The 22,746-nt window shown below is 39.5% G+C and overlaps 4 protein-coding genes across 7 annotated transcripts; 2 read left to right on the top strand and 2 right to left on the bottom strand.

Moving 5' to 3' along the window:
* Positions 1 to 1,933: 1,933 nt before the first annotated feature.
* Positions 1,934 to 4,603, top strand: LOC111271700 (protein-L-histidine N-pros-methyltransferase CARNMT1). 2 transcript variants are annotated; one of them, XM_022852649.2, is made up of 3 exons: positions 1,934 to 2,119; positions 2,985 to 3,087; positions 3,316 to 4,603. In XM_022852649.2, the coding sequence occupies exons 1-3, from the start codon at positions 2,010 to 2,012 to the stop codon at positions 4,273 to 4,275; spliced, it is 1,173 nt and encodes a 390-aa protein (XP_022708384.1). In that variant the 5' UTR covers positions 1,934 to 2,009; the 3' UTR covers positions 4,276 to 4,603. The 2 variants fall into 2 exon arrangements, with proteins under 2 accessions (XP_022708384.1, XP_022708385.1); XM_022852650.2 differs by lacking the exon at positions 1,934 to 2,119 and adding an exon at positions 2,201 to 2,469.
* A 464-nt stretch (positions 4,604 to 5,067) lies between these two features.
* Zw10 (Zeste-white 10 kinetochore protein) lies at positions 5,068 to 8,913 on the bottom strand. The gene is made up of 6 exons (XM_022852648.2): positions 8,484 to 8,913; positions 7,499 to 7,661; positions 7,184 to 7,341; positions 6,896 to 7,054; positions 6,572 to 6,742; positions 5,068 to 5,905 (listed from the first exon to the last, which is right to left on the bottom strand). The coding sequence occupies exons 2-6, from the start codon at positions 7,641 to 7,643 to the stop codon at positions 5,075 to 5,077; spliced, it is 1,464 nt and encodes a 487-aa protein (XP_022708383.1). The 5' UTR covers positions 7,644 to 7,661; positions 8,484 to 8,913; the 3' UTR covers positions 5,068 to 5,074.
* A 117-nt stretch (positions 8,914 to 9,030) lies between these two features.
* Nle (notchless protein homolog 1) lies at positions 9,031 to 13,408 on the top strand. 2 transcript variants are annotated; one of them, XM_022852647.2, is made up of 8 exons: positions 9,031 to 9,176; positions 9,948 to 10,248; positions 10,622 to 10,704; positions 11,109 to 11,363; positions 11,658 to 11,785; positions 12,174 to 12,395; positions 12,538 to 12,777; positions 13,003 to 13,408. In XM_022852647.2, exons 2-8 carry the CDS (start codon positions 9,949 to 9,951, stop codon positions 13,248 to 13,250), a joined length of 1,476 nt encoding a protein of 491 aa, XP_022708382.1. In that variant the 5' UTR covers positions 9,031 to 9,176; position 9,948; the 3' UTR covers positions 13,251 to 13,408. The 2 variants fall into 2 exon arrangements, with proteins under 2 accessions (XP_022708382.1, XP_022708381.1); XM_022852646.2 differs by lacking the exon at positions 9,031 to 9,176 and adding an exon at positions 9,433 to 9,452.
* Positions 13,409 to 13,814: 406 nt separating this feature from the next.
* LOC111271702 (uncharacterized) lies at positions 13,815 to 22,444 on the bottom strand. Of its 2 annotated transcripts, none has more exons than XM_022852653.2 (9): positions 22,343 to 22,444; positions 19,984 to 20,165; positions 19,459 to 19,566; positions 18,085 to 18,513; positions 17,229 to 17,618; positions 16,613 to 16,977; positions 16,273 to 16,475; positions 15,878 to 16,074; positions 13,815 to 15,657 (listed from the first exon to the last, which is right to left on the bottom strand). In XM_022852653.2, the coding sequence occupies exons 1-9, from the start codon at positions 22,407 to 22,409 to the stop codon at positions 15,361 to 15,363; spliced, it is 2,238 nt and encodes a 745-aa protein (XP_022708388.1). In that variant the 5' UTR covers positions 22,410 to 22,444; the 3' UTR covers positions 13,815 to 15,360. The 2 variants fall into 2 exon arrangements, with proteins under 2 accessions (XP_022708388.1, XP_022708389.1); XM_022852654.2 differs by having other exon boundaries at positions 16,613 to 16,974.
* Positions 22,445 to 22,746: the final 302 nt, after the last annotated feature.

The raw sequence follows: 22,746 nt of genomic DNA, 5'->3' as shown, positions 1-22,746 counted from the left end.
GGAAAATCGTTTTCTGTACATCGGAGGAAGCGCAGCACTACGCTCAAAGCGGAATCTTTCCTACTACGCGACTTTATTTGCTGGATGCTTTAAAAGACAACTGCGTAACCTACTTCCCTATCTACAGAACAGATATTATAGAAAGTGTTCCAGTGGACACACACGTCCATGTGCACATAGTAACAAATGTTCGAAGTAGCTTTTTTATTAATAAACAAAAACTTCGCTCTATTTTTTTTTTATAAATATATTCCTGAGTTGATTTGTTTCAGCATGGCATTATAATTCACATTTCATATTCAATGACATTGAATACACAATCTGAAAATACTAGCTGGTTGCGTGACTTTAGCTACAGAATATCCACTCGAAATCATTTAGCAGGCTAAACTTAAAATACTTTCCACAACGATTTTTTATACTGCAGGTCAACCTGAATATACAGAAAAACAAACAGCCAATATCAAAGAGGGGCTCGGACTAAATAGCTGGCAGAAAAGAGGACTCTCGCAGGAGCACAGTAGAGATTTCGTGAGAAAAAATCTACAGCACGCTGTGAGGTTCTGGCAAAAACGAATCTCAAACGTGCGTCTTTCGATACCAGGAACCCTGCTCTGGTCATCCCGTTGGTCCCCCTTCCCCCCTTCTTTTCCAGCTAATGAATTAAAAAGTGGTGATAAGGTCCCCGATGTAAAGGGGATATCGTGCTTGCACGGCAGACTGTTAGAAGCCTGAATAGAGAGGGTTGAAGTAACAGTCGAGGTGTCTCAAGGACTTAATCGTTCGGAGCATGGCATATAACTACGTCTCTGACGTACCCAGTAGCTCGAAGGGTGTTCAGTGAATCTCCTATATAGACAAACTGGTTCTCATTATTTACAAAAGAAAGAAAAGTGGGCTTAAGAAAAAAGCTAATGTAGCACTCAGTTTTACAACAGTCTAGAAAGAAGAAATTTATTTTAAACGGTTCTGGAGAAAAATAATGCAATCTCTCTTACAGACAGGCTACATGTTGAGTACGCAACAGAACGGACACTCGGTCCGTAATCGGGCTGAACTAATCTCAAGGTAAAGGGAACATCTAAAGAAGCGAGACGATTGCTTGCAACGCTATTAAAATCTGTTGTACACTCATCAATCAGCTCAAAAAGGGACGGCCATCAGGGTGGCTCGGGCGTACAGGGATGTATATTTAAAAGTTTATTTAACACTTGCTAGAATGATAAGCTGGGATCCACTAACGGACAACACACTGCTTCTCACAGCACCAAGCTGTTGAGATCGCATGAATGTTTGAATGAATTCAAGACAGTCATTTAGAGTTGCTCGGTAAATGCAAGTTATTTCTTACTTTGGACGTAGCTTTGTGGGTGCGGACTATGAAGAGCTGTCTTACTATATTACTCAGATGTTAATCAGTCACAGGACAATTTCAAACGTGTATTATCAAACCTAAGTAGACTTCTATGAGCAACTAGAGAATCGGACAGAAAATAGCACGCGCTGGTTTGCCGCTGTACCCTACGAGGACTAGAAAGACTACAATACGTAGAAACACCGGACGGAAGCTATCGACCAAAAGCGTTGTGGAAAGAGTGCTGAGGTCGGTAGAAAAACGGTGAGCGTGGTTTTCAAAGCGACATTGTGAAAGAAATTAAAATTCAAAAGAATCAGAAGATCAGAAGGATCTGAAGCTCAAAAAAGAGACTTAGGACACTCTACGGAATAGGACACACTGGCCGGTCCCTGCACCCCACTGTCCGACGTAACACGCAAGAAAAGGGCCCAAATGATGAGGTTTGGATGTTTTTCTAGGTGTACCAAGCAGTTACCCTAAATATGATGCTCAGATACCTGGCGATCCGCGGTTTTGTTTTTGCCCGCTATTTTCTACGGAGCAAGCGACACTCTCTCTCAAGTGGCGAAGGCACGACCATTGACGGCAGCCAGCCCAGCTGAGACGAAAACAATCGAGTATATTCAAACAAGTGAACGCAACTCGATAAAATATGTCTCGAAATACGGAAATAAATAAAACGACCTATACTCCTACGGGACAAGAAGCTGTGGAAGAGCAGAAAAGCTTCCAGAGGGTGATTAATTCCTTCAGGGCGTACAAGTACGTAGAACAATTCGTCACCATTTGCTATCGTTGTAATCACATGATCGCAGTTAAAAGAGGCAACCGACACTTGTCCCTTCACTAGTACCAGTGTCTTCTGTCGTCGTGAGCGCATATTTGAAATGGCATAAATATTACTGTTGGCTTTAGCCTAATGTCGTGCTGCTTTTTCAAATTATTTTCAGTTTAGTTAGCATAACATTAAAAGTATTTCAAACCACGAAACAGCTACTGAATAGTATAGCCATAATGATTCATCAACAAGCATGTAACTGAGGTTGTCTACACGTTTCGTATAATTCCTATCGGCATTACAGTGATTAAGAGTCATTAGTTGGGAAAATTGAGTGAGTAACTTCATTCTGAAGCGGAGTGCTGTATTCTATTGTTGTCATAGAAAAAAAAAACAACTACGATAGTCAAAATAAAGCAATCTTCGATTACGTGCCATAATTGTTGTCGAAAATACTTGTGAAATGCACGTCAGACCCGCACTCAGTGGTGGTAAATTCATACTATTTGATATAATCCATTGTTCTTTATAATGCCTCCTGTGACGAGCAACACTAACGTAGTCTATAAGGAAAGGTGCGTGAAAATTTCACACCGAGGTCCATGAACAACTAAAGCTTATCTCAGTGGAAACTCAAGCGAGTTCATATCGGACTAGGAAGGCCTTGCTTATGGTCTGATAGGCAACAGCTGTCTATTCTTGTAAAATACTCAATGTAAAACACGATTTGAGTTGGAGGCAGTAGCATAAACTATGAAAGATACATAACGTGTCAGCTCGATCGGTTACGGTAGACATAACCGGTACTATTAATGGTTTTCGACTTTTGCTTTCGTCGTGTTTTCTTAGAATCCACTCTCATAGGCGTGCTCGAAAACCTATGCTTGTGATTGATAAAATGGTACCGCGCCATCAGCGCTTTCTGGAGGACTACAGAAAACATTTAGAGCAGGTGGGTGAATTTTCCCTCTTAATTCTACATCACTTTGACCAGCCAGCTGTTATCGGTGTTAATAAACTGATACATCATGAGAACTCCGACGCTGCTTTCTTTTAGAAATGGTTATCAACTGATTCGCATATAGCAATTATCCCGACGTTAGCGTTGAAGCAGCATCAGATACTTAAGAAAATAAACAATAAACACGCGTAATGCACATTCTGTCGGTTTTATTGATAGGTACTAGTATCACTCGATCACAACGCTGAGTTCTTGAAAGAGCTGACAGTGGACGTGGAAAAGATGTTTGAAAATCAAGAAGTTCGTGAGGTGGATCCCCGGATTACACACGAGTTAGCCCCGTCCGAAGCTGACATGGATAAAGTCCGCAGTGTTCTGAAGCAGTTTTGTAGGGAATGGAGCGAGGCCGGTCGTATAGAACGAGAACAGTCTTTTGAGCCACTAATTCGAGAATTAGAGCAGTTATTTCCGGAGGGAACACGGGATGAAGTTCGGGTCCTAGTTCCTGGCGCTGGGCTTGGCCGACTCCCGTACGAATTGGCTGTCCGCGGGTTCGCCTGTCAAGGCAACGAATATTCGTTTTTCATGTTATGTGGTTCCTGCTTTGTCCTCAATCGCTGTAAACAAGTGAATATGTTTACAATTTATCCATATGTTCATCAATTCACGAATAACATGCGTAACGCAGATCAAGTTCGGAGCGTCACCGTACCTGACGTCAATCCGGCCGAAGCTGGAATTAATCCAAATTTTTCAATGGCGGCCGGGAACTTCGTTGAGGTTTATTCAGAACAGCCAGACACGTGGGACGCGGTGGTCACGTGCTTTTTCATTGACACTGCTCAAAATGTTATTGAATACATTGAAACTATACACAAGTGCCTCAGGCCGGGTGGGTACTGGTTGAATTTAGGACCACTTATGTATCATTATGCCGACATGTTGAAGGAAGAGAGCATTGAGCCTAGCTTTGAAGACATCAAATCTATTAGCCAGGAGATTGGTTTTGAAATAATTAGAGACAAAACAGGTTTAAAATCGTCGTACTGCACAAATGGAGAAAGCATGCTTCGGTATGAGTACAGTAGCATCTTTATGTTATGCAGAAAACGGAAACAATCTCAGAATAATTATATAATTAGTTGCACGAGAAAAGGACCGCAGTATTCACACGCTTAATACTTTCCAAATTTAAATTTATTTTTTTTTTAAACAAGGTGAAATAATCATGATGACAATAGCTCACTGCTGCATCAAGTCGGATTGTACAAGCAAACAATAATACTACTGAAAACTAGAAGAACTTGCGGGGCGGGTTGTCTGAAAGGAGAACGTATGGGTCATAAGTGATGGGTCTATGTCATAGGTCATAATTTCAAATTTTACAAATTGGTTTTATTCTAGAAATACGGCTCTAAGAACAATAAGTGTTAAATAGATAGGTGAACAAATTGTAATATTAGTAAAAAGACGTAATAAATATGAATTGTAAGTAGCAATGATTTAACTACTATTCGCTCTTTGGCGATAATCTGTGTACTTAATCAGTTTAAAGAGTACCCTTATATCATAATAAAGCAACTCTTGGAAGAGTAATTTTTCAAACTATATAACTATACTCTGGGGTAAGCCCAAGTGGGAGCCCCTGTGAGATCTATTGTTGCAATTGTTGTATGATTCTCTACTGTTTTTTGTTTCTGCCAGAAGACCGGCCAATACTGCATTATCAAGCCATAGTAGTTTAGATGACTACCTTCCTTTTAAAAGCTATTTTTTTTAAATTTTAGTAAGGGTTTCTAAAGCCATGTTGAGTATGCTCGTAATTGACAAACATAACGCTTGTTGTTGTTATTAAACAAAATAAATATTTTATTTTTAAAAAACGTTTTATCATAATTCCGTATGCAACGTTGTCTTGTAAGTCTATCCTTATCATTTTCTTTGATAATACTTCTATGTACATATCACTAGCGTCTCGTCACTTAATCTGTGCAAGAACCGATGAACGCATGGGCGAATTTTGGAAAATTGCTTTGATAAGGTGGGCTACTTCGGCAGGTTGATACCACGTCCTCAATTCTGAGTCATGGTTTTTCCAATGTGCGGCGAAGTCTTTGAGGCCATACGATAAAATATTTTTTAGTTCTTCAGCTTTTGGAAGCGGGCGAATCTTCATACGGCCAGCTATATCCTTGATTTCGGCCAATATCTCAGACAAAATCGTCGCCCAGAGATCAGCCTGATTGCTTTCGATGTCTTCCTTCATAACTACAACAGAAATCAACAACTCTACATAGTCTTCGATAAGTAAACACAGCACTTTTTCAGACACGTTTAAAGGTAGAATCTCTTGCAGATCCGCACAGTACCTGCGCAAAAACTGTGGATACTCTTTAAACGCATCATCGTCGAGGAAATCGGTCTTTCTTTGCCGGAATGAATCAAATGCCAGCTTTTGAAGTCGTTCGTGAAAGACGATGTCGGCAAAACGCCTAAGCCCGACTGATGAGTTGAGTGCTACCCTTCTTGATGGATGCAACAGGCAATGAAGTAATACTTTGTGCGCAATGAACATTGAATTACAATAGACTATAGCCACTTCCTTATCTGATAACGTCGAAACAGTATGCTTATAGTACGAGGTATAAATATCGATCACTAGAGACGGCTCTGGGCAGTCTAAGATCTCAACGACTAGAGGACGTAACCAGAAAGAAACACGGCAAGGGTTCATGTCGCCGGGGCCACCGAAGTCTGTACTGGTAAGTTTCTCCGTTGGCTCCAACGACTTCCGTAAAATTTCACGAATCTGCAACATAATCGAAAACACATGAGGGTAAAAAAACAAAAGAACATGCTTCGATTACTGGCTATAATAGTTTAGAAAATCGTCCCACATATACTTTCTCCGTAGCACAGCGGAATGAAATATAGGACTTGCTAAATGCCCTTTAACTCAGAAACAGGTAGGTTTGAGCTTGAAAATATTTCTTTGAAAATTTCTTCGCTGCAGAGTTACGCAAGAATTCGCCAATAACAATGTGCCGAATGCCCCTAACAGCAAATCGTTCTATAAAGTTGCAGTCTACTTGGATGAAGATTTTGTTACCACCATCTTCGTAATAGTAAAGAATTAAGCGGGAAAATAAATGCAACCTCATTAAATGAAAGAGCTCTTCTAAATTTGAAAATACTATCAGTTACTCTAAAAACACAGTTTGGCTGGATTGAAGAAATAAGCAAATCCAACAAGTAGCAATAAATTATGCACCTATCACCTATAGCAGAACACGAAAAAGTAATTTTTCTTTAATGTACTGAATTACGTGGACGGCTCACACTGCAGTATTATTAGGGATAGAGTACAACAGGCTCGGTGGGTACCAAGGCATGCCTTTTTTTTGGAGATAGCTTTTAATCCGTTATGTCATTGAACATAAAATGACATTAATTTATAATTGCAAAGTCCATTTACCTTCCCTAAAAAGGCGCTAACTTCATTTTCTTCTCCGTCTCCTATGCCTTCAGCGTTGATGTCGCCGTCATGGCCATACTCTTTGTTCGACTCGTCCTTCAGATTTTGCAGTGATTTTCGCTGCTCAACCTCAAGTGTATAACGCTTGTTTACTAGGTGCTGTCTAATAGACTGCAAGAAAAGAAAGAAACTGATAAGAGCCCCATATAATACTAGCCAGTAGGCCTTTTACGAAAATATATTTAAGATAAATTAACAACGCATGGGCCAGATGGAGAACTGACGTGTGAAACAAAGGTAAGCCATCTATATTTTAAACGTTACCTGAAGGATTCGAAGTTTACCGCCACTCCACACATTGAGCGTCTCACAGCTCTCTTCGATTCGGTTTAGATAAACCAAGGCTGTGCTTCTGTCATTTTGACACGCCTCAGTGGCCTCAAGTAAATCGCCAATCTCGATAAGATCCGCGGTCCGTTTCAGCTGTTGGTGTTTTCAAAAAAGGATCAAGTCGACCTGAGTTACATATATATACACTTTCCGTTGCGTTTTTGTAATATAACGATTACAGCCAAATAGCTTTGAAGAATATTTACACCGGGCTACACTGACCGCATGATTTACTGTAGCAATTTTCGCCTCAAGTTCGGCGATATGCTGTTTCTGGTCTTGATCAGCGATCTGCCGTAGAGAAGAGATGGTATCATTCAACTGGGCAGCCAGCAAATCCACCTCGGATAGGTGCTCCTCAAGGCTTATTTTCAGTTGACCTAAACTTAAACAAACAACTATTATGCCCCGTACACGCGTATTGAATATAAAGGTCTCTGCGTTTTTCCAGCAATAGCTTTCCAATATAACAGATAACATATGCTTTTAAGTATTTATTAATGTTTGACGGGCACACATAAATTCGATTGTACTTACCAGCCTCTTGTATAGAAGACTCATCTAGCAATTCTGTGTGTTCTACATGTTTAGCGAGTGCGTCCATTTTGCGACGTATGTCCCGTTCGATATCGGTCATACGTGCAGCCAACAAAGACGGCTTTTCCAATGCAGCTAATGACATTGTGATGACTCGGACCGTCTAAAGGGCGATCATTACGCTAAATGTTAGTGTACTTACCTGACTGGGTAAATTCTATCAGTTGGAAGCTATTTCAGTAATAATCATCGTTATTATCATTATTCTTACAATATAAGTGTCAAACAAAAAGAAGAGTTCGAATTAAGTACTGCCGCAACGGAGGCTTCACACAAGACGGTAATGCCCTTCTAGAAGCTAAAGAAGACTGCTCTAAATTAATTTCATACAATCGTATAAAAGCCAATTGAGCTAACTGTGAGCATCTACCGGAACAAGACGGGGGTAGTAGAGCCTTGATTTAAATGAATCTAAGCGAACTAAACGAACCGTTTTTATAACATCCGTTAGTGCGAATCTTATTATCTCGTTATTTAAATCGCTATGGATGCGAGAAAACAACACCATAAGCTATGATAGCGGAACGTACCTATTAAGAAAAATCAAAGCCTCGCAAAAGAACCAAGGCAACTTAGTTGGACAATATTACAAAAAAAAAAGCAAACCTTAACCCTATAGGTTTTCAAATTACATATAACACATTACCTCTGATTCGGCCGATTCGATTTAATGGAATATCCAATAATCCATATTGAACTAGTAACTATTTATCACCAGTCAGTTTGTTTGTTAGAGTACTCTATTTACGATAACTTACGTTCAAAAAAAACTTCTAATATTTTGATGCCAAATTATTGCATAAATTTAGCATAAAATAAATGGTATTTCATTCATTTTAATTTATTTGGGAATAAACACCTTCAAAAAAAAGTTACGTAAACACGGCTACAGCACTTCGCAAAAGACAAATAAATTTTCACTCACTTAGGCGGGGCTTTGGTACGACTAGAACCTTCTGTCAATATCCTCATCACTTTTACAATCGGGACAGATATGGTTAATGTTCAAACACCGAGTAACTAATAGGAATTTATGCGCTTCAACAACTATCACCTCACATAAAAACTTCAATTTTCAACGGTGGTTTTTAAATGTCAGTTTGAAGAAGTGCTTTGACTTATCGACCGTACTGGCAGGCAAAGACCGGCGGTACAACTAGCAATATTCATTGCTTACAATAGAGCTTTAGGGTAGACCAGAAACTTTACAATGTAGTAATTGCTTCGATGGATATCTCAATTGTGGCATGTATTATTACCTGCTCCTAGCCTGCTTAAGGCAGAAACCATACAAAACTATAATTCAGAAAGAATTCACCGAAGTACACGTCTACGATAAATTTATTTTTAGTCAAACAAAAAGCAGCGATCACAAGTCAATGAGCTAAAGGGCTACCTCGTGCCACAAGCCACTATACGTGACAAAATCATTGTTTGTTTTGAAATTGATAGGCGCTCATATGGCAGGTTATGTATAACACGTGCGTTATTTTGCCGGCAAACAGTTCTAAACAATGAAGGAATAGAACGGTCGCTAGAATCATAACTTTTATTGGTAGTGTGAAGTGAAAAGTGAATTGTCCCTGTTGTGTTAGAATTGTATATTCTCAAAAGAAAGGTAAGTGACACGTGGCTTATATTTTTGAATGTGTCAAATGACCAACTTAAGTCTAAACTAATATTATACTGGCTGTTAGTATAATATATCGTCTTTGGTCTGCAATGGACAGCATTTGTGCACGTCTTTCAAGAAGGAGAATTAAATCCCAGGAAAGCAGCTACTCGATACCAATTAGGTACTCGGATTCATCGATGACTATGAACTGTCGCGCTTATACTAGCCGGCTAAAACGCACGCAGGACCTGTGTGCATCGCTCGAAGGATTATAATGCTGTAAATACGAAGTAGCTTATCTTTCCATACCTGAACATTGTAACAAATCAGTTTACTGTTTCACCGAATTAGCTCATTAGTTAATATACAGTTATCGTTATTACAAATCGTAACCGGAAAAGGTGATTTCTAACAATGACTTTTGCACACACTTGTCTTCTTTTTATTTTAATACGTGTAATATAAAAAAACGTTTATCGAAAACACTTTATTAGGTATCTACATAATTACTTATATGTATTATTTAAATATATTTTATTATTATGTAAATATATATTTAACTATCGTGTAAGTGTACTTCTCGAAAATTACGATTTGCAAGTTCATTAATGCTTTTCCAAATTAGTAGAATCATCTCCACTTTGCCCGTTAAGTAAAGTAACCACCGACAATAAAATAATGCATAGCATTTGGCGTTTCTAAATCAAATAGAAACAACAGTGTTATTTATTTTCCATTTTTTTTACTTATCAAACCGTTTGTTGTCGTATGTAGAATGACAATGGAGTTGGATACCCGCGCTGTTAGCGGGAACCGACGAATTTTGGCGCAGTTTGAATCGGAAGGGGGCGAAGTCACCGGTGCCCCGCTCGACCTGCCGCTCGACATCTCCAAAGATAAGCTTCAGTCATTATGTAACATGATTCTTGAAAATGAAGAGAGCGTGCCGTATCTGTTCTTCATCGAAGGAGAAGAAATAAAAAACTCTCTTGACAAGACTATGCATGAAAAAAAGCGTGAGATCAGCTCAGAAGCACTTGTGAAAATTATATATGCCCCTCAAGCGTTATTTAAGGCAAGTATCACAGGAGTTGGTTAACTGAAGCTCTTCGGTAGTCACCAGCCAAATGTCTCATTTTTTTTGTGACCAGATATTTATCGTAGCTTTTATGTTACAGCAAAACTATGTTCAACGACTGCAAGGTAATATTCAAGCCAGAATCTAACTTACGTGCGTGTCAGTGTTACGAATCAAGTACTCGTACCGGAGGTTTTTGCTTTTCGCTATAAGTGCATTCTTTTTTACAGTAAGCTCAACTACTATTTTCATTTTTTTTAGAAAGGCCGCATAGTCAGTTCTGTTTACTTTTTGCTACTCAATACTTCTATTAATACACAGGCATATTCGGCATTATAATAATAGTAACACTAATATTTATTCAACTTAGGTCCGCCCCGTAACCCGTTGTACAGGTTCGATCCCTGGCCATGCAGAGGCAGTTCTCGCCTCGCAATTCAGCCCTAATGGACAGTATGTTATTGCTTTAATATATTGTATACACGATACTGCTATTGGACATAATAATAATTCTTGAAGTTAACATTTTGAACTTTAATAGAAGTAATTTATGTAATGGATAACGATTTTAAAGAAAATACTATTTCAAACTTGACTTTGTACTAGATTTTTATTTACTCCAGTGCTATTGGTTTTAAATTGTTATGGACTAAACTGTTCTTCCAAAGTCATATGTATATTTACTTGCAGCACAGTCAAAAACATGCGTATTTTGTTCAAATGGAAGTTCTGGTCGGGTAACATTAAGGGCTTGTCATTCTAAATTCCAATGTCGAAATTAAATATGGTGAAACGATCAATATCACCGAATAGAATTTTGTCAACATTACTTATTTATGCTGATGTATTGTTCAAAGATACCTGGTGAGTGGATCCGGTGATACGACTGTTCGATTTTGGGACTTGAATACGCAAACGCCACACAGCACATGTAAGGGACACAAAAACTGGGTTCTAGCCGTAACGTGGAGTCCAGACGGTGGCAAAGTTGCTTCCGGGTGTAAGAGTGGAATGATCTGTTTGTGGGATCCTAGTACTGGAAAACAGATCGGTAAAAATCTCACCGGTCACAAAGGATGGATCACCTGTTTATCCTTTGAACCGCTCCACAAGTGAGTGCTAAGGAATGCTGGTAGCATGATCAATTTGGAGTACGCGTCGTATGCAAAATAATAAATTGGCTATTCGTTCGATTTATTTAAATCAGTTTCTATTAAAAATATCATTACTTCGTCTTTTATTATCTAGCTGCTAGGCTACATCTAAACGAGTTCAGTTTTCTGATTAAAATCAAGATTCACGAAAAATGAACAATTGCATTAAATGACAATATAACCTTTAATTTTGACTGGAAAGGTGGTAATGTACATGAACTAATTGTCTACGCTTATTGATTTTGAGTGCAGAAACCCAGCATGTCGATTTTTAGCGTCCGGTTCGAAGGATGCCACCGTTCGGATTTGGGACACTGTTATGGGCAACACGATCCTCACTCTTTCTAGTCATACCAGATCGGTGACGTGTATTAAGTGGGGTGTGTACTACATGTAAAAATAAACTGCAAGAAGAAGCATACAACTCAATTTTGTAAAATTGATGATATATCAGCATACTGTTTCAGTTTCCTCATGTACATTCTGAGGTAAATGGTAAACGATAGGCAAAAACAGTAAAGAGAAACAAGAGATGTATTCCATTTTTTGCGATATCAACCTTTTGTATGTAGGTCTAAGATACTTCTTAAGGATGTACACGACCTATATCAAAAAATTAAACTGTTCAATTTCTATTGAATTTTTATCGTGATTAAAGAAGAGTACTAAAAAAATGCATTTAAATATCTATAGGTGATCTTCATCGAATAAATAAATAGAATAATCTGAAGGTTTGTTCTTTTTTTTTTTTATTTTTGAGTCCCTTAGGTGGCACGGGTTTGGTGTATAGCGCGTCACAAGACTGTACAATTAAAGTATGGAAGGCAGATACTGGTGCGCTGATGAATACGCTTCAATGCCACGGACATTGGGTCAACGTTTTGGCATTAAATACCGACTATGCCATCCGTACTGGAGCTTTCGATCCATGCAAGCAGGATCAACGTGATCACCAGGACAGAGTTGGCGATAAAAAATCTATTGATACTGGTAAATGGTAGAGATGCAATCCGCTACACTAAATCTCTGGATATGTGCTTTCGTAAGCTACTAGAATATATCATATATTTATTTTACTCAGTTAGATAGTATGAGGTACTTAGTGTACTTTTTGCATATTAATCAATTTCAGATAATTTGCAACGGTTGTCTGAAGAACGGTATTTAGCAGCAAAAGGCAAAGAACCCGAAAGGTTGGCGTCCGGATCAGATGACTTTACCCTGGCCCTATGGAATCCTATGAACAAAAAACCTTTACAGCGGATGACCGGTCACCAGCAGCTAGTGAACGATGTAAAATTCTCACCAGACATGAGGCTGCTAGCCAGTGCGTCGTTTGATAAAAGTATCAAGCTTTGGGATGGTCGTACCGGTGAGGTTAAAGACTTACAAATTCGAAAAGCAGCCGTAAGAAAGCTGTAAGAAGCAAAGACCTGCATTAACTAGTTATTCCCTACATAGGCGTTTGCACAAGCACACAGTAGTTTCTTCCCATCGCTTAGCGATGTTTCTGCCTACATTCAACAAATCTGTAAATCATCTTAACGACGACTTTGACATTTAATAGCCCTATATCTCCCGTTGTCACTGGTTACAGGCACATACCTTGGCGTTTTAAGAGGACACGTTTCTTCGGTGTATCAAGTATCCTGGTCAGCAGACTCGCGTCTACTTGTTTCAGGAAGTTCGGACTCGACACTAAAGTTATGGAACGTTAAGGACCGCAAGCTACTTATAGATCTACCCGGTCACGCGGATGAAGTGTATACCGTTGACTGGAGTCCCGATGGAAGCACAGTTGTATCAGGCGGCAAGGACCGCGTAATCCGACTATGGCGAAGATAAGAGCTTAAGTACAACTAAAATGCTTGTTAAGAAAAACTGAGTGTATAAAGATTACTTAAGATAATTTTCTTAATAGCTCCGTAGGACGGGTGAATTTAGATCAAGTGTACAAGACGTTTTTGTTGAATTTGATTTAAATAAAAATCATTTAATAAATACACCTTCGTCTAACTTATTTAATAAAAGCTTTAACGAAATTTGGCTAAAATGTTATGCCAGCGGGATTCTAGGTTCTACATTTGAAGATGACTGTTTCACAGATCACTTAATATTCATAGCAGTTCTCCGACATTTATTTTAAAAAAGTAAAAGTACAATTACACCACAATATTAAATTGAAAAAAAAAAGTAGAAACTACAGTTTTTTTTTAATCTGAAAGTATCATGACATTAATAGTTATATCGTTATTACAATATAGCGTGTTCTTCCATACGCACGGTCCAGAATTATGAATGAGACTAACAGTGTTTATTAGAGGCTACTACCAAACGAGTGTGCTTATTATTGGCATTGCAGCTATATGAAAATGAGGATTGAAACACAAAAAAACGCACGCACATAGGTTTTATAGTGCTTATTGAAATATTACTTTTATTCACTGTTATAATTATTATTACAGTTGTAACAGCAATCAATATAATTTCGCTATATGTACAGTTTTTCTTGTTGCTGCGGTGACAAATTGTTATAATCGGCGCAAGATATTAGTCGCTGCAGCTTTATATATTCACGCTTGCAAACCCTGTCCCAAACCGTATACACTTCTCTTCCAGTTAGCCTTTTGAAAAGTAGCAAATCTTTAACTAGGCTCATGGCGTAAAGGATAAGCTGACGACAAACCGCGATCGGACGCTGTTTCGATATTGTCATGTTTAATTTTTTTATCGCCTTTCTTCTATAGATTTACAAGGATTTGCTGTAAACAAAGGTCTGTCACTGGCCGATGTCTTTTTGTTCTCTTATCGTTGACTTGACGATAGTTTGTACAGCTGGCTTTAGGCGTTAAATAGGCCACGAATGGCGCAAAACGACTTACATTTGGTCATATTCGTGTAAATTAATCTAAAAAAACTAAAAGTAGCGACAATTACAGCAGTGTTTTTAGCATTAGTAATTATGTTTATCATTTTTTCTGCGTATTTCATAGAACACTACAGATTCATGAAGGGGTTAGGTGACTAAAATTGTTCTCATTCTCAATGCCTTAGCCATTTGTTTCTACTTGTATTTTACATGTTTATATGTGTGAATAAGGAGAGGTAATTCTCATACATTACAGCGCATTCTATACAATAGGAAAAAAGGCATTACCTCACACATTTGGTATATATCTTTATATATGTATCGATAACGAATAAATACACATCCAGTCACAAAAACATTTCTTGTTGTCTACCTAAGCGCCACGTGATCATCTTGTCATATGGCTACCTCACGTGTGATTTATATGTTTTCCATGCCAACACGACGTGTGCCACAACGAGGCCGTTTATTCTTGCTATATATATATATATATATTCCATTATATACTCCATTCACTCCATGTAACTTCTCCAACTAACACAATCTGACTACAATTATTCGTTAAATTCTTGCCTTTGCCTTCAACGTACCCCCTTTACAGAATGCTACTCTGCTCTCCTTTCGCAGAGCATTGCCATCTTTTCGTCAATCATTCCGTTAGGGAATCGAGAACCAAATCGGTCCAAGGAATGCCGGCGAATAATGAAGGCGATGTTGTTGCTAGCTGGCTGTATAAGCATATGCCAACGCTCAACAAAAATTTTTCTCTCATTATACGTACTTTATAATTACAATGATTTCCTATTTTTTACGTTGCAAACGTTGATCATTAAAAAACAAATTTTGATGAGAAAAAAGGTAGTTCTTTCAAACAATTATCTACATGTTTCGTCGAAGGTCGGTAACAGCTACTTTTGTGCATTGTTGTCACGCGAAAATTTTTTTTGATATGATAACTGCCATCTTCTTCCTTGACAGTATAATAGTTATCAGGAATGGTATCGTTTTTCTAGATAGCTTAAATATGATACCTATCATATTTGGAGTAATCGGAACTTCAAATGGTTGCCGTGGCTTCACTTGGCTCTATTTTGATGCTGTTCCGTGTTGTTTTCGTTGGGTTGTGGCACGTACGCTGGCTGCATCAACAATAGCGGCAAGGCAATGCCCGAATTCTTGAAGGATCGCCTTTTCCGCATCCTCCTGCTTACAGACCTCAGCCGCCCGAGCAACTAGACATTCACATGTAGCATCCACTAGCTCAGCTGAAATATGGAGCTCAGGCGGTGGTGGTGGAGATCGAGCTGTTGGTAGCTTTTCTGGCTCCCCTACACCTGCTAAGCTCTTCAAGAGGTCATCTAGCTTTGACTTAGGCTGTGGGTACTGAAAAACAGTCGCGTGAAGAGACATTATAAATACGAGGACACAGTTATCGTTGCTTATCATCTCGATTGTTGCCAAACTTTGTTTATATGTTATCTTTCAAAAAGATCTGGAACTACACGAGACAATTTTCACAAAGTTCAGTAAGTTGACACTGTCTTTAAACATAACAAAGACATACGCCTGAGCGATCTGAAAAGTACGCTTTTCTTCAATTTACCTTGAGATCCTGTTTGATTGTTAGCAGTGTTTCTGCGTCCATATTCGCTTCGATATTGTGGCAACCCACACATCGACACACTGCAGAACAGAGAATTCGTGCCTCGTAACATTCGCAGTAATTTTTCAAACACCCTGATCGTTTGCAGTTGCATCCCTTTGTATGACGTCGTTCCTTATCACCCGGCTTATATTTGCCTATACATGACAAAAAAGCATTCTTACTCTCTTCTTCAGAGCAGACATATGATAATACTCATCATGATACTTTAGTAGAACTATAGACTACGGCGGTGTCACTGATTAGAATGAATTTGTAACTCCCTGATAGAATGCAATCTGTTCCTTATTGCACTACATTAATTTTTTTTGAATCTTGTAAAGGCAAATACTTGCCGATTTTGGGATGAAAAGCATTGGGATTCCTTTCGAGGCAAAGTTTAACTGCCAATGAGCGCTCCTCTTCGTGCATGAGATTGTTGTAGCACTGAACACAGTTACAATTTTGACAAAATTCTCCATTCGCAAAACAGTCGCAATAAAGTTTTAGGCATTGACTTTTTGTACAATTGCATGGCTTCTTCGTCGATGCATGGGCCCTGCAAGCAGACGCCACATTAGATTATACGTCCTTTGGTCTCACAATGCACAGAAACAATTAACTACGAGCTATAAAGAGGCTATAATAATATGCTCAGACTTGAAAGCTTGTCTTTTCTCAGAAAGAGATACTCACAATGGCCTTTCATATTCGTAATCGGAATCGTGGGCCGCTTGCTGCTGGGCTTGTAAAGCAAACGTGTGTTGTCCCTGGGCTGAACTCTTTACGACGACAAACTGTGGAGTCGCTGTTCCGACAGCAGCTTGTTGTACTGTGACCAACTGTTGGTGCGGCGATATAACCTGCGTCGTCTGAGGTTTATATATTTGCTGCTGTAAGGTGGTCGTCACACGAGGAGCTATCTTTTGGGGTGAGCGGGTTACCTGCACTGTTGTCGTTTGCGGACTTGGCAGCGTTGTCTGTTGAGGCGGATTCTGGAATACCTCCATAAGCTGAGTTTTGCCGTCGGGTCCGATCGTTGGTTTCATGTAAATAACCTGCTAATGACAAATAAAAGAAAGCACAGAAAACAAAAAAAAATCTGTATAATCCATTCTCATCACCACGATTTTCAACTGTTATCGTAGATAATATCGATCGGTTACAAGCAAGTCATTAATAATAATTCCCTGAGCTTGCAAACTCGGATCAAATACATATGCAAGAGTAGTATTTTTTAATACATGAATTTTAAATATAACTTAAGCTTAACTATAATAGTTGTATTTTTGCTCGTAGTTGCCGCTCTCACTTGCTTCTGTTGAGTGCCGATATGGTGGTGGATCTGTTGTTGAGTCTGTTGCATTTGGTGCTGTTGTTGTGGAGGTGCTCGAAGGACAACCTTTTGTTGCTGTGTCTGTATTGCGTTGACGGTATCCTGATTATTAGCGGGTGTTGTCGTAGTCGCGTACGAAGAGGGTGACTGGACAAGCAACGTTTGACCGCCGATCTGGATCAGCCGCGGAGGCTGTGTAGCTTGAACGGTATGCGTTGCCTGCACAGCTGGAGCGGCCTGGCTAGTGACTAACTGCTGGTTACCCTGTCCGCCAGGCTTCGTAATCCAAACAATCTTTGACTTTGATGACTGCTGTCCGAGACTGACAGATCCTTGAGAAACTTGAACCTGCTGCGGCTGTACCTGCTACGCGTACGAAAGCCCATTGAAAAAAATTGAAATCCAATTACTCCATTCGAAGACGGTATATCTCATTGTGATATAGAACTAAAAATTTGTTTAATGCAAGTACATACTAGACACCAACTTAATTACCAAGCGTTTCTTTGATAATATTGTGTAATTCTACTCATTATACATACATCACAACAATGCCATAGTCAGAAGTGATATGGACACAATGCGAAACTTCGCTAAAAGTTGTTTGGCAGTTAAATCATAAGTGGACGTATAACAAAGTTGCCTGTAGAGTACTTAACGAAAGTCCCTTGCAAAATTGATTTTTGTTTAGAATTTATATAGGATAAGTGGTAACCTTGGGGTCTAGATCAGATGCCTGGAGCAACACACGTACTGTATCACAGCACTTTGTTTTATGGTTAATACTAATAGATTACTCTAAATCTTGGATTGTACAATACTCGGAACGTACCACTTGCTGAATATGGTGATGATGCTGAACTTGTTGAGGAGGTTGCCGAGCTTGAATATGGTGGATCTGTTCACCCGACTGTCCTACTGCTCCCCCCGTCTGTACAACGTATACCATTTGTGGACCAGTATGTGACGCCGTCCTGGTTATTCCTCCGACAGTAGCGTCCACCTCCTCCACTTCGGCGTCTGCATCTTCATGTTGTTGAAGAAGAACGGCTCCGTCACTGTGTTCCATGAGTACAACCTGTCCATCCTCACCCTCTATTAGTTGCCCGTCGAGTTCTTCGCCCTCAACGACTCCTCCATCGCCTTCGACCACTATTGCCTCTTCATCCTCAGCGCCCTCCATAACCGCACCTGTAGCTTCAACGAGACCGGTACCTTCTGTGTCAGGGTCAACGTCATCCTGCACAAGCACATGGTGTACCTATTTGAAAAAAATCCATTAGAACGTGAAGACATTTGACACGTTTTATATCGTTCACATATGAGAGAAAAAATAAGTACATTTTATATACAGAGGGTAGAGAATCCCTGGGATGTATCTGTGAGTTGTTGAGTAAGACTCTATTTAAATACAAACAAGAAAGAAATTTTTTGCATATTCTAGAAGTGTCATGCATGATTGGTTATGTTTATTTAATACAACGACAATTCATTGCAATTATATCTTCCACTTGGACATAAAACACGTACTAGTAATTTTTAAAATATTCCTTCTTTAATCCGCAAATAACTTTTCAATATTAACCGTGCTATACTACTAAGTGCAAATACGTTAAAGTGTCACTTAAACTACACAAAAAAATTTCCAGTAAAATTAAATCTTTAGTTCATAGGGTATAAAGGCTGTTAAAAATGCGGGGCTCAAAACGGTCAAAAAGTGCAAAAAGACACAGGAAGTCTTAGAAATAGCAATAATCGAGTTTGAATGATCTGGTTGGCTTTCGATGTTTTTTCCTCTAAAACTGCCGTCTATTTTCGCCTCAAATGTAGTTTTTTGAGCCGCTGTTCTTTTCCAGCCTCTCAAATATAAACCATAATGAGGGTCTTTTGATTTGTTTTATGAACATTTCTTAGAAGCTAGATGAAGATTGACAACAACGCAAGACGTCAATTTCGGGCAAAAAAGAAAGTTTTAAATTTCGTTGACGCTTACGTGCACCCTGCTGAGATCAAAGAATAGTCCATTTTCACTCAAATCGCAGAAACAACGCACTGCTTTAAGTCATGAGTAGTTTGTTGTTTTGTTCTAGAAAGAACAGCCTTTCGTCTAGTACCAAGAACAGCGAATAAACACCTACCACCTGCCACATTTTAACACACTTTAAATTTTCTACCATATGTATATATGTTAATCTAACTACAATACCTGTCCGTTCTCGTCGACGATCTGCTGTACCCGTTGGCCTGGGCCAACCGCATGTACTGTGTGGTCACTATGGTCCTCTGTTTCGTCCACCTCATGCACCTCGTGAACCTTATGAGATGAAGAGCAATCGGGTCTAATTAATATGAATAATATAGGGTCTAATAATATAGGGTCTAATTCTATGAATAGTCCTTATTGACTATGCTATTGTGTTTTACTTTGGTAAGCAACTAAAAGGGTATGCAATAGTTATCACGCTTAGAGGACGACTCAGACAGATTGGTTAAGCGAATAGATATTTATGTCATTTTTCCATATATCCATACAGATTTATATAGTAAATAAAACGAAAAAAATTGCAAAATGCTTCCATCGAATGCAATTTATACATTACATATATATGCAACACGTCATTCAAAAGTCCAGTTATTGACCTAGAAAGAGACACTGAAACGACATGTTCCTGTTTCATGTACTTTAGTTGTAGTAGCTAGAGAAGTATTTTGAATCACTTTCATAATTCACCTCATGATGTTGTGTTGGATCTTCATGATGACTGGTTGTGTCATTTCCGCTGTCGATGGGCACATACTGAATCAGGTTACCATCCTCATCTCGAATCAGATTACCGTGTTCATCCGCTTGCACTTCAATGTATTCGCCTTCGTCCTCTCCAGCACCGCCAGCGCCTCCGTCCGTGAGCTCGACTAACGTACATTAAATGACGGGCCAAATTCAATTCGAAACTAGTGCGTTAGAGCCGAGCTATTGTCAGCGAAAAGAGGTAAATTTGAAATATCTTCGAATGTGCACAGAATAGCATCTCTATGTCTGTTGACAACATCTTGACAGAAAAATCTTACGGGTAAAAGGCTGTTCTACTAATTCGTATTTGCCCATTAACTCAATAATATCGAGCGTAAAACCTGTGGTATTTTTGTCTGATTTATACAGACAACGGCGCCAATGAGGCTTCTTTTTCCCAATACAGAGTTGACACATCCATAAATTCACCACAGCGAAAGCCTGTAGCTCCAAATGATAAATCTGCGTCTTGCAATAATTAGGCCAGGTCAACTGCCACTATATAATATCGCTTTTTCATTGGAACACAAAGTAGACAGATATGCAGGAGAAACGAATCGCATCTGAGTGCTAATGTAATGCCTACTTGGTTGGTTTGTGAAAATAAACAGTTTAATAATATTTTCTAGATATGTATTTCAACATTCTTACTATAGATTCAAGTCATCTTCTTTTTGTGTGTAGAACTTGAGTCATTCCTTTTAGACAAAAACATACCTCTCCTTTTTACCGACGGAAGTTTTACTTAAAATACTCTATTAAGGCGTGGAAAATTGATTGTACGTAGAGCTGCAATAGTAGCTGGATATACCTAGCCTCACAGTGGGACTAAACATTTCGTTTGTTTCTTTACTACAATCATCGTCACGCCATCTGAACGTTCATTTAAGGGACAGACAGCAAACTTTTGCGAATACCTTCTTTGCGCGTTTTGTGTCTCAATGTAGTGTTTATTGTGTACGATAAAGTATCTAATAGGTTGCTGCCATTTGAACTAATCTACTATGAGCGAAAGCTGAAAGATGTCGCATTAAGCAGTTAGTGGGTGTAAATAAAATTCAGCTCCGCGAGATTTAGTTCGTCTAGTCAGTATTTCCAGTGAACACAGAGATTTGAACAAACATATGCTCCTACGTTGCATAGAAATGCATGCGCAAAGCTGAACCCCAAAAACTCTTTAGTCCAATAAATTCCAATGATTGTCCTGACTTCAGAGAAGAATAGAGCATATGTCACAAATATTCTACTCCTGAAAGACGCATAAAATAAAAAGACTACAGAGAAGACTCAATAAATATATAAACTAACTGTAAAAAATTAGAGTGTATAATGACAAACATTTGGACGTGACACTGCATTTGTATTTATAACCCCAGTCTGTCGCAATATCCCGTAAACAAACTCAACAAGAAGTCACTCTTTTGCCTTTATGTGGAACACACGCGCTTAGGTGCCGTCAATAAGTTGTAGGTATTGGTTAATTATTGAATGAAACATAGTTAAAATATTAGCACTTGTTCAACGACGAAATAAGCGTAACTGTGTCATGCTAAAAATGTTAATTCCAGGTTAATATCATTTGAGTGACTCAGTCAAGATCAAATCCTATATCTAATGTGGACCGATACTTGTACATAGTTTTTCGTCGTTTAAATAATCGACATTGAGTGATCGTACACAACTAGTACTCTAGTTCTACATGAATCAATCATATACTACCCCTTCCCCCGATAGACCCCTCCCCCAGGTGCTACCCGCGTTTTCGAATCATTGACTATAGAACAATGTGTCTACGCTTAGGTGTCAACATCTGCTACTGCACTGTAAAAACAACATCTACACTGGGTGCGCCCTCACCAAGATCCCCTAGCGCCTGTTATGCAGCCTCGTTAGAGGCATCATTGCACCCACTGCATGTCCGTATGAGAGAATGTTATGAATGTCAACACCAAGTATCGTTTCAGTGTTCGGGCATAGTGGAGTCGAGTTCGTCTTTCTGGCGTCTACGAAAACGTCGACTTCGGCGCAGGTCCGACGTCCAACATTTGTCACCGGCCTAAGCCGGCTGTCGACGGCCTCCGACATCCTGCTGAGCGCCCGGTAGCAAGCGGCACACTTAAATTCGAATCTTCCGCGGGGTTGCGGCAGCATTTCGGCGCCAACCCTGTGCAGATCTCGGGAAGCACCATTTGAAAAATGCCGCCCCCGAACGATGCGTTTCGGCGCGTCTTTCAACGAAACTCAACTCAACCGGTCAGGCGACGTTGTGACGTTTGCGTCCACGATGCACCGGACTCACCTGCTTGGCCATCGCCGACATCCTCGGCTATCTCGTACGTGAATTCCGTCTCGGGCTCAGCCTCCATTTTCAAAATACGAGCACACACCGCGTGATACACAAATGCAGATTCCACTCACTGGCTGGCTACGGTGCTCAAACGAATAAACGCATTTGTGTTGACATCCGAGCTGAGGCACTCAGCTGGGCCGGGCGGCGCTCGCAGCACTGGCAAGGGCAACTGAAGTTGTAGGAAAGAGCGAGTTACGGAGTAAGAGATGGGCCGTACAGCTGAATCATAGGGCGGCTCTGTGTTAAGGGAAGAACATTATAAGGAACCGAGAGAAAGGGCGAACATGGGAGCGATAGGCGATAGCGATAAGCCTATGCATACACGTATAAAGAAGAGAAGACGTCGGTAAAGA

Source organism: Varroa jacobsoni, unplaced genomic scaffold (assembly GCF_002532875.2).
Source record: "Varroa jacobsoni isolate VJ856 unplaced genomic scaffold, vjacob_1.0 contig00888, whole genome shotgun sequence".
Classification (NCBI taxonomy): Eukaryota; Metazoa; Arthropoda; class Arachnida; order Mesostigmata; family Varroidae; genus Varroa; species Varroa jacobsoni.
This window is presented reverse-complemented; position numbering and strand designations above follow the sequence as displayed.

What these genes read in the sequence shown, in the direction of transcription:
- Zw10 (XM_022852648.2), bottom strand. Translation starts at nt 7,643, where the DNA reads ATGTCATTAGCTGCATTGGAAAAGCCGTCTTTGTTGGCTGCACGTATG. An exon ending in GTCTTCTATACAAGAGGCTG is followed by an intron (nt 7,342 to 7,498) that starts GTAAGTACAATC and finishes GTTTAAGTTTAG; the next exon opens with GTCAACTGAAAATAAGCCTT. An exon ending in TTGCTACAGTAAATCATGCG is followed by an intron (nt 7,055 to 7,183) that starts GTCAGTGTAGCC and finishes AAACACCAACAG; the next exon opens with CTGAAACGGACCGCGGATCT.
- LOC111271700 (XM_022852649.2), top strand. Translation starts at nt 2,010, where the DNA reads ATGTCTCGAAATACGGAAATAAATAAAACGACCTATACTCCTACGGGA. An exon ending in AATTCCTTCAGGGCGTACAA is followed by an intron (nt 2,120 to 2,984) that starts GTACGTAGAACA and finishes GTGTTTTCTTAG; the next exon opens with AATCCACTCTCATAGGCGTG. An exon ending in ACAGAAAACATTTAGAGCAG is followed by an intron (nt 3,088 to 3,315) that starts GTGGGTGAATTT and finishes TTTTATTGATAG; the next exon opens with GTACTAGTATCACTCGATCA.
- Nle (XM_022852646.2), top strand. An exon ending in TCCTTTGAACCGCTCCACAA is followed by an intron (nt 11,364 to 11,657) that starts GTGAGTGCTAAG and finishes TTTTGAGTGCAG; the next exon opens with AAACCCAGCATGTCGATTTT. An exon ending in GGTGACGTGTATTAAGTGGG is followed by an intron (nt 11,786 to 12,173) that starts GTGTGTACTACA and finishes TGAGTCCCTTAG; the next exon opens with GTGGCACGGGTTTGGTGTAT.
- LOC111271702 (XM_022852653.2), bottom strand. Translation starts at nt 22,409, where the DNA reads ATGGAGGCTGAGCCCGAGACGGAATTCACGTACGAGATAGCCGAGGAT. An exon ending in ATCACCATATTCAGCAAGTG is followed by an intron (nt 17,619 to 18,084) that starts GTACGTTCCGAG and finishes TCGTACGCGTAG; the next exon opens with CAGGTACAGCCGCAGCAGGT. An exon ending in TACGAATATGAAAGGCCATT is followed by an intron (nt 16,476 to 16,612) that starts GTGAGTATCTCT and finishes GTCTGCTTGCAG; the next exon opens with GGCCCATGCATCGACGAAGA.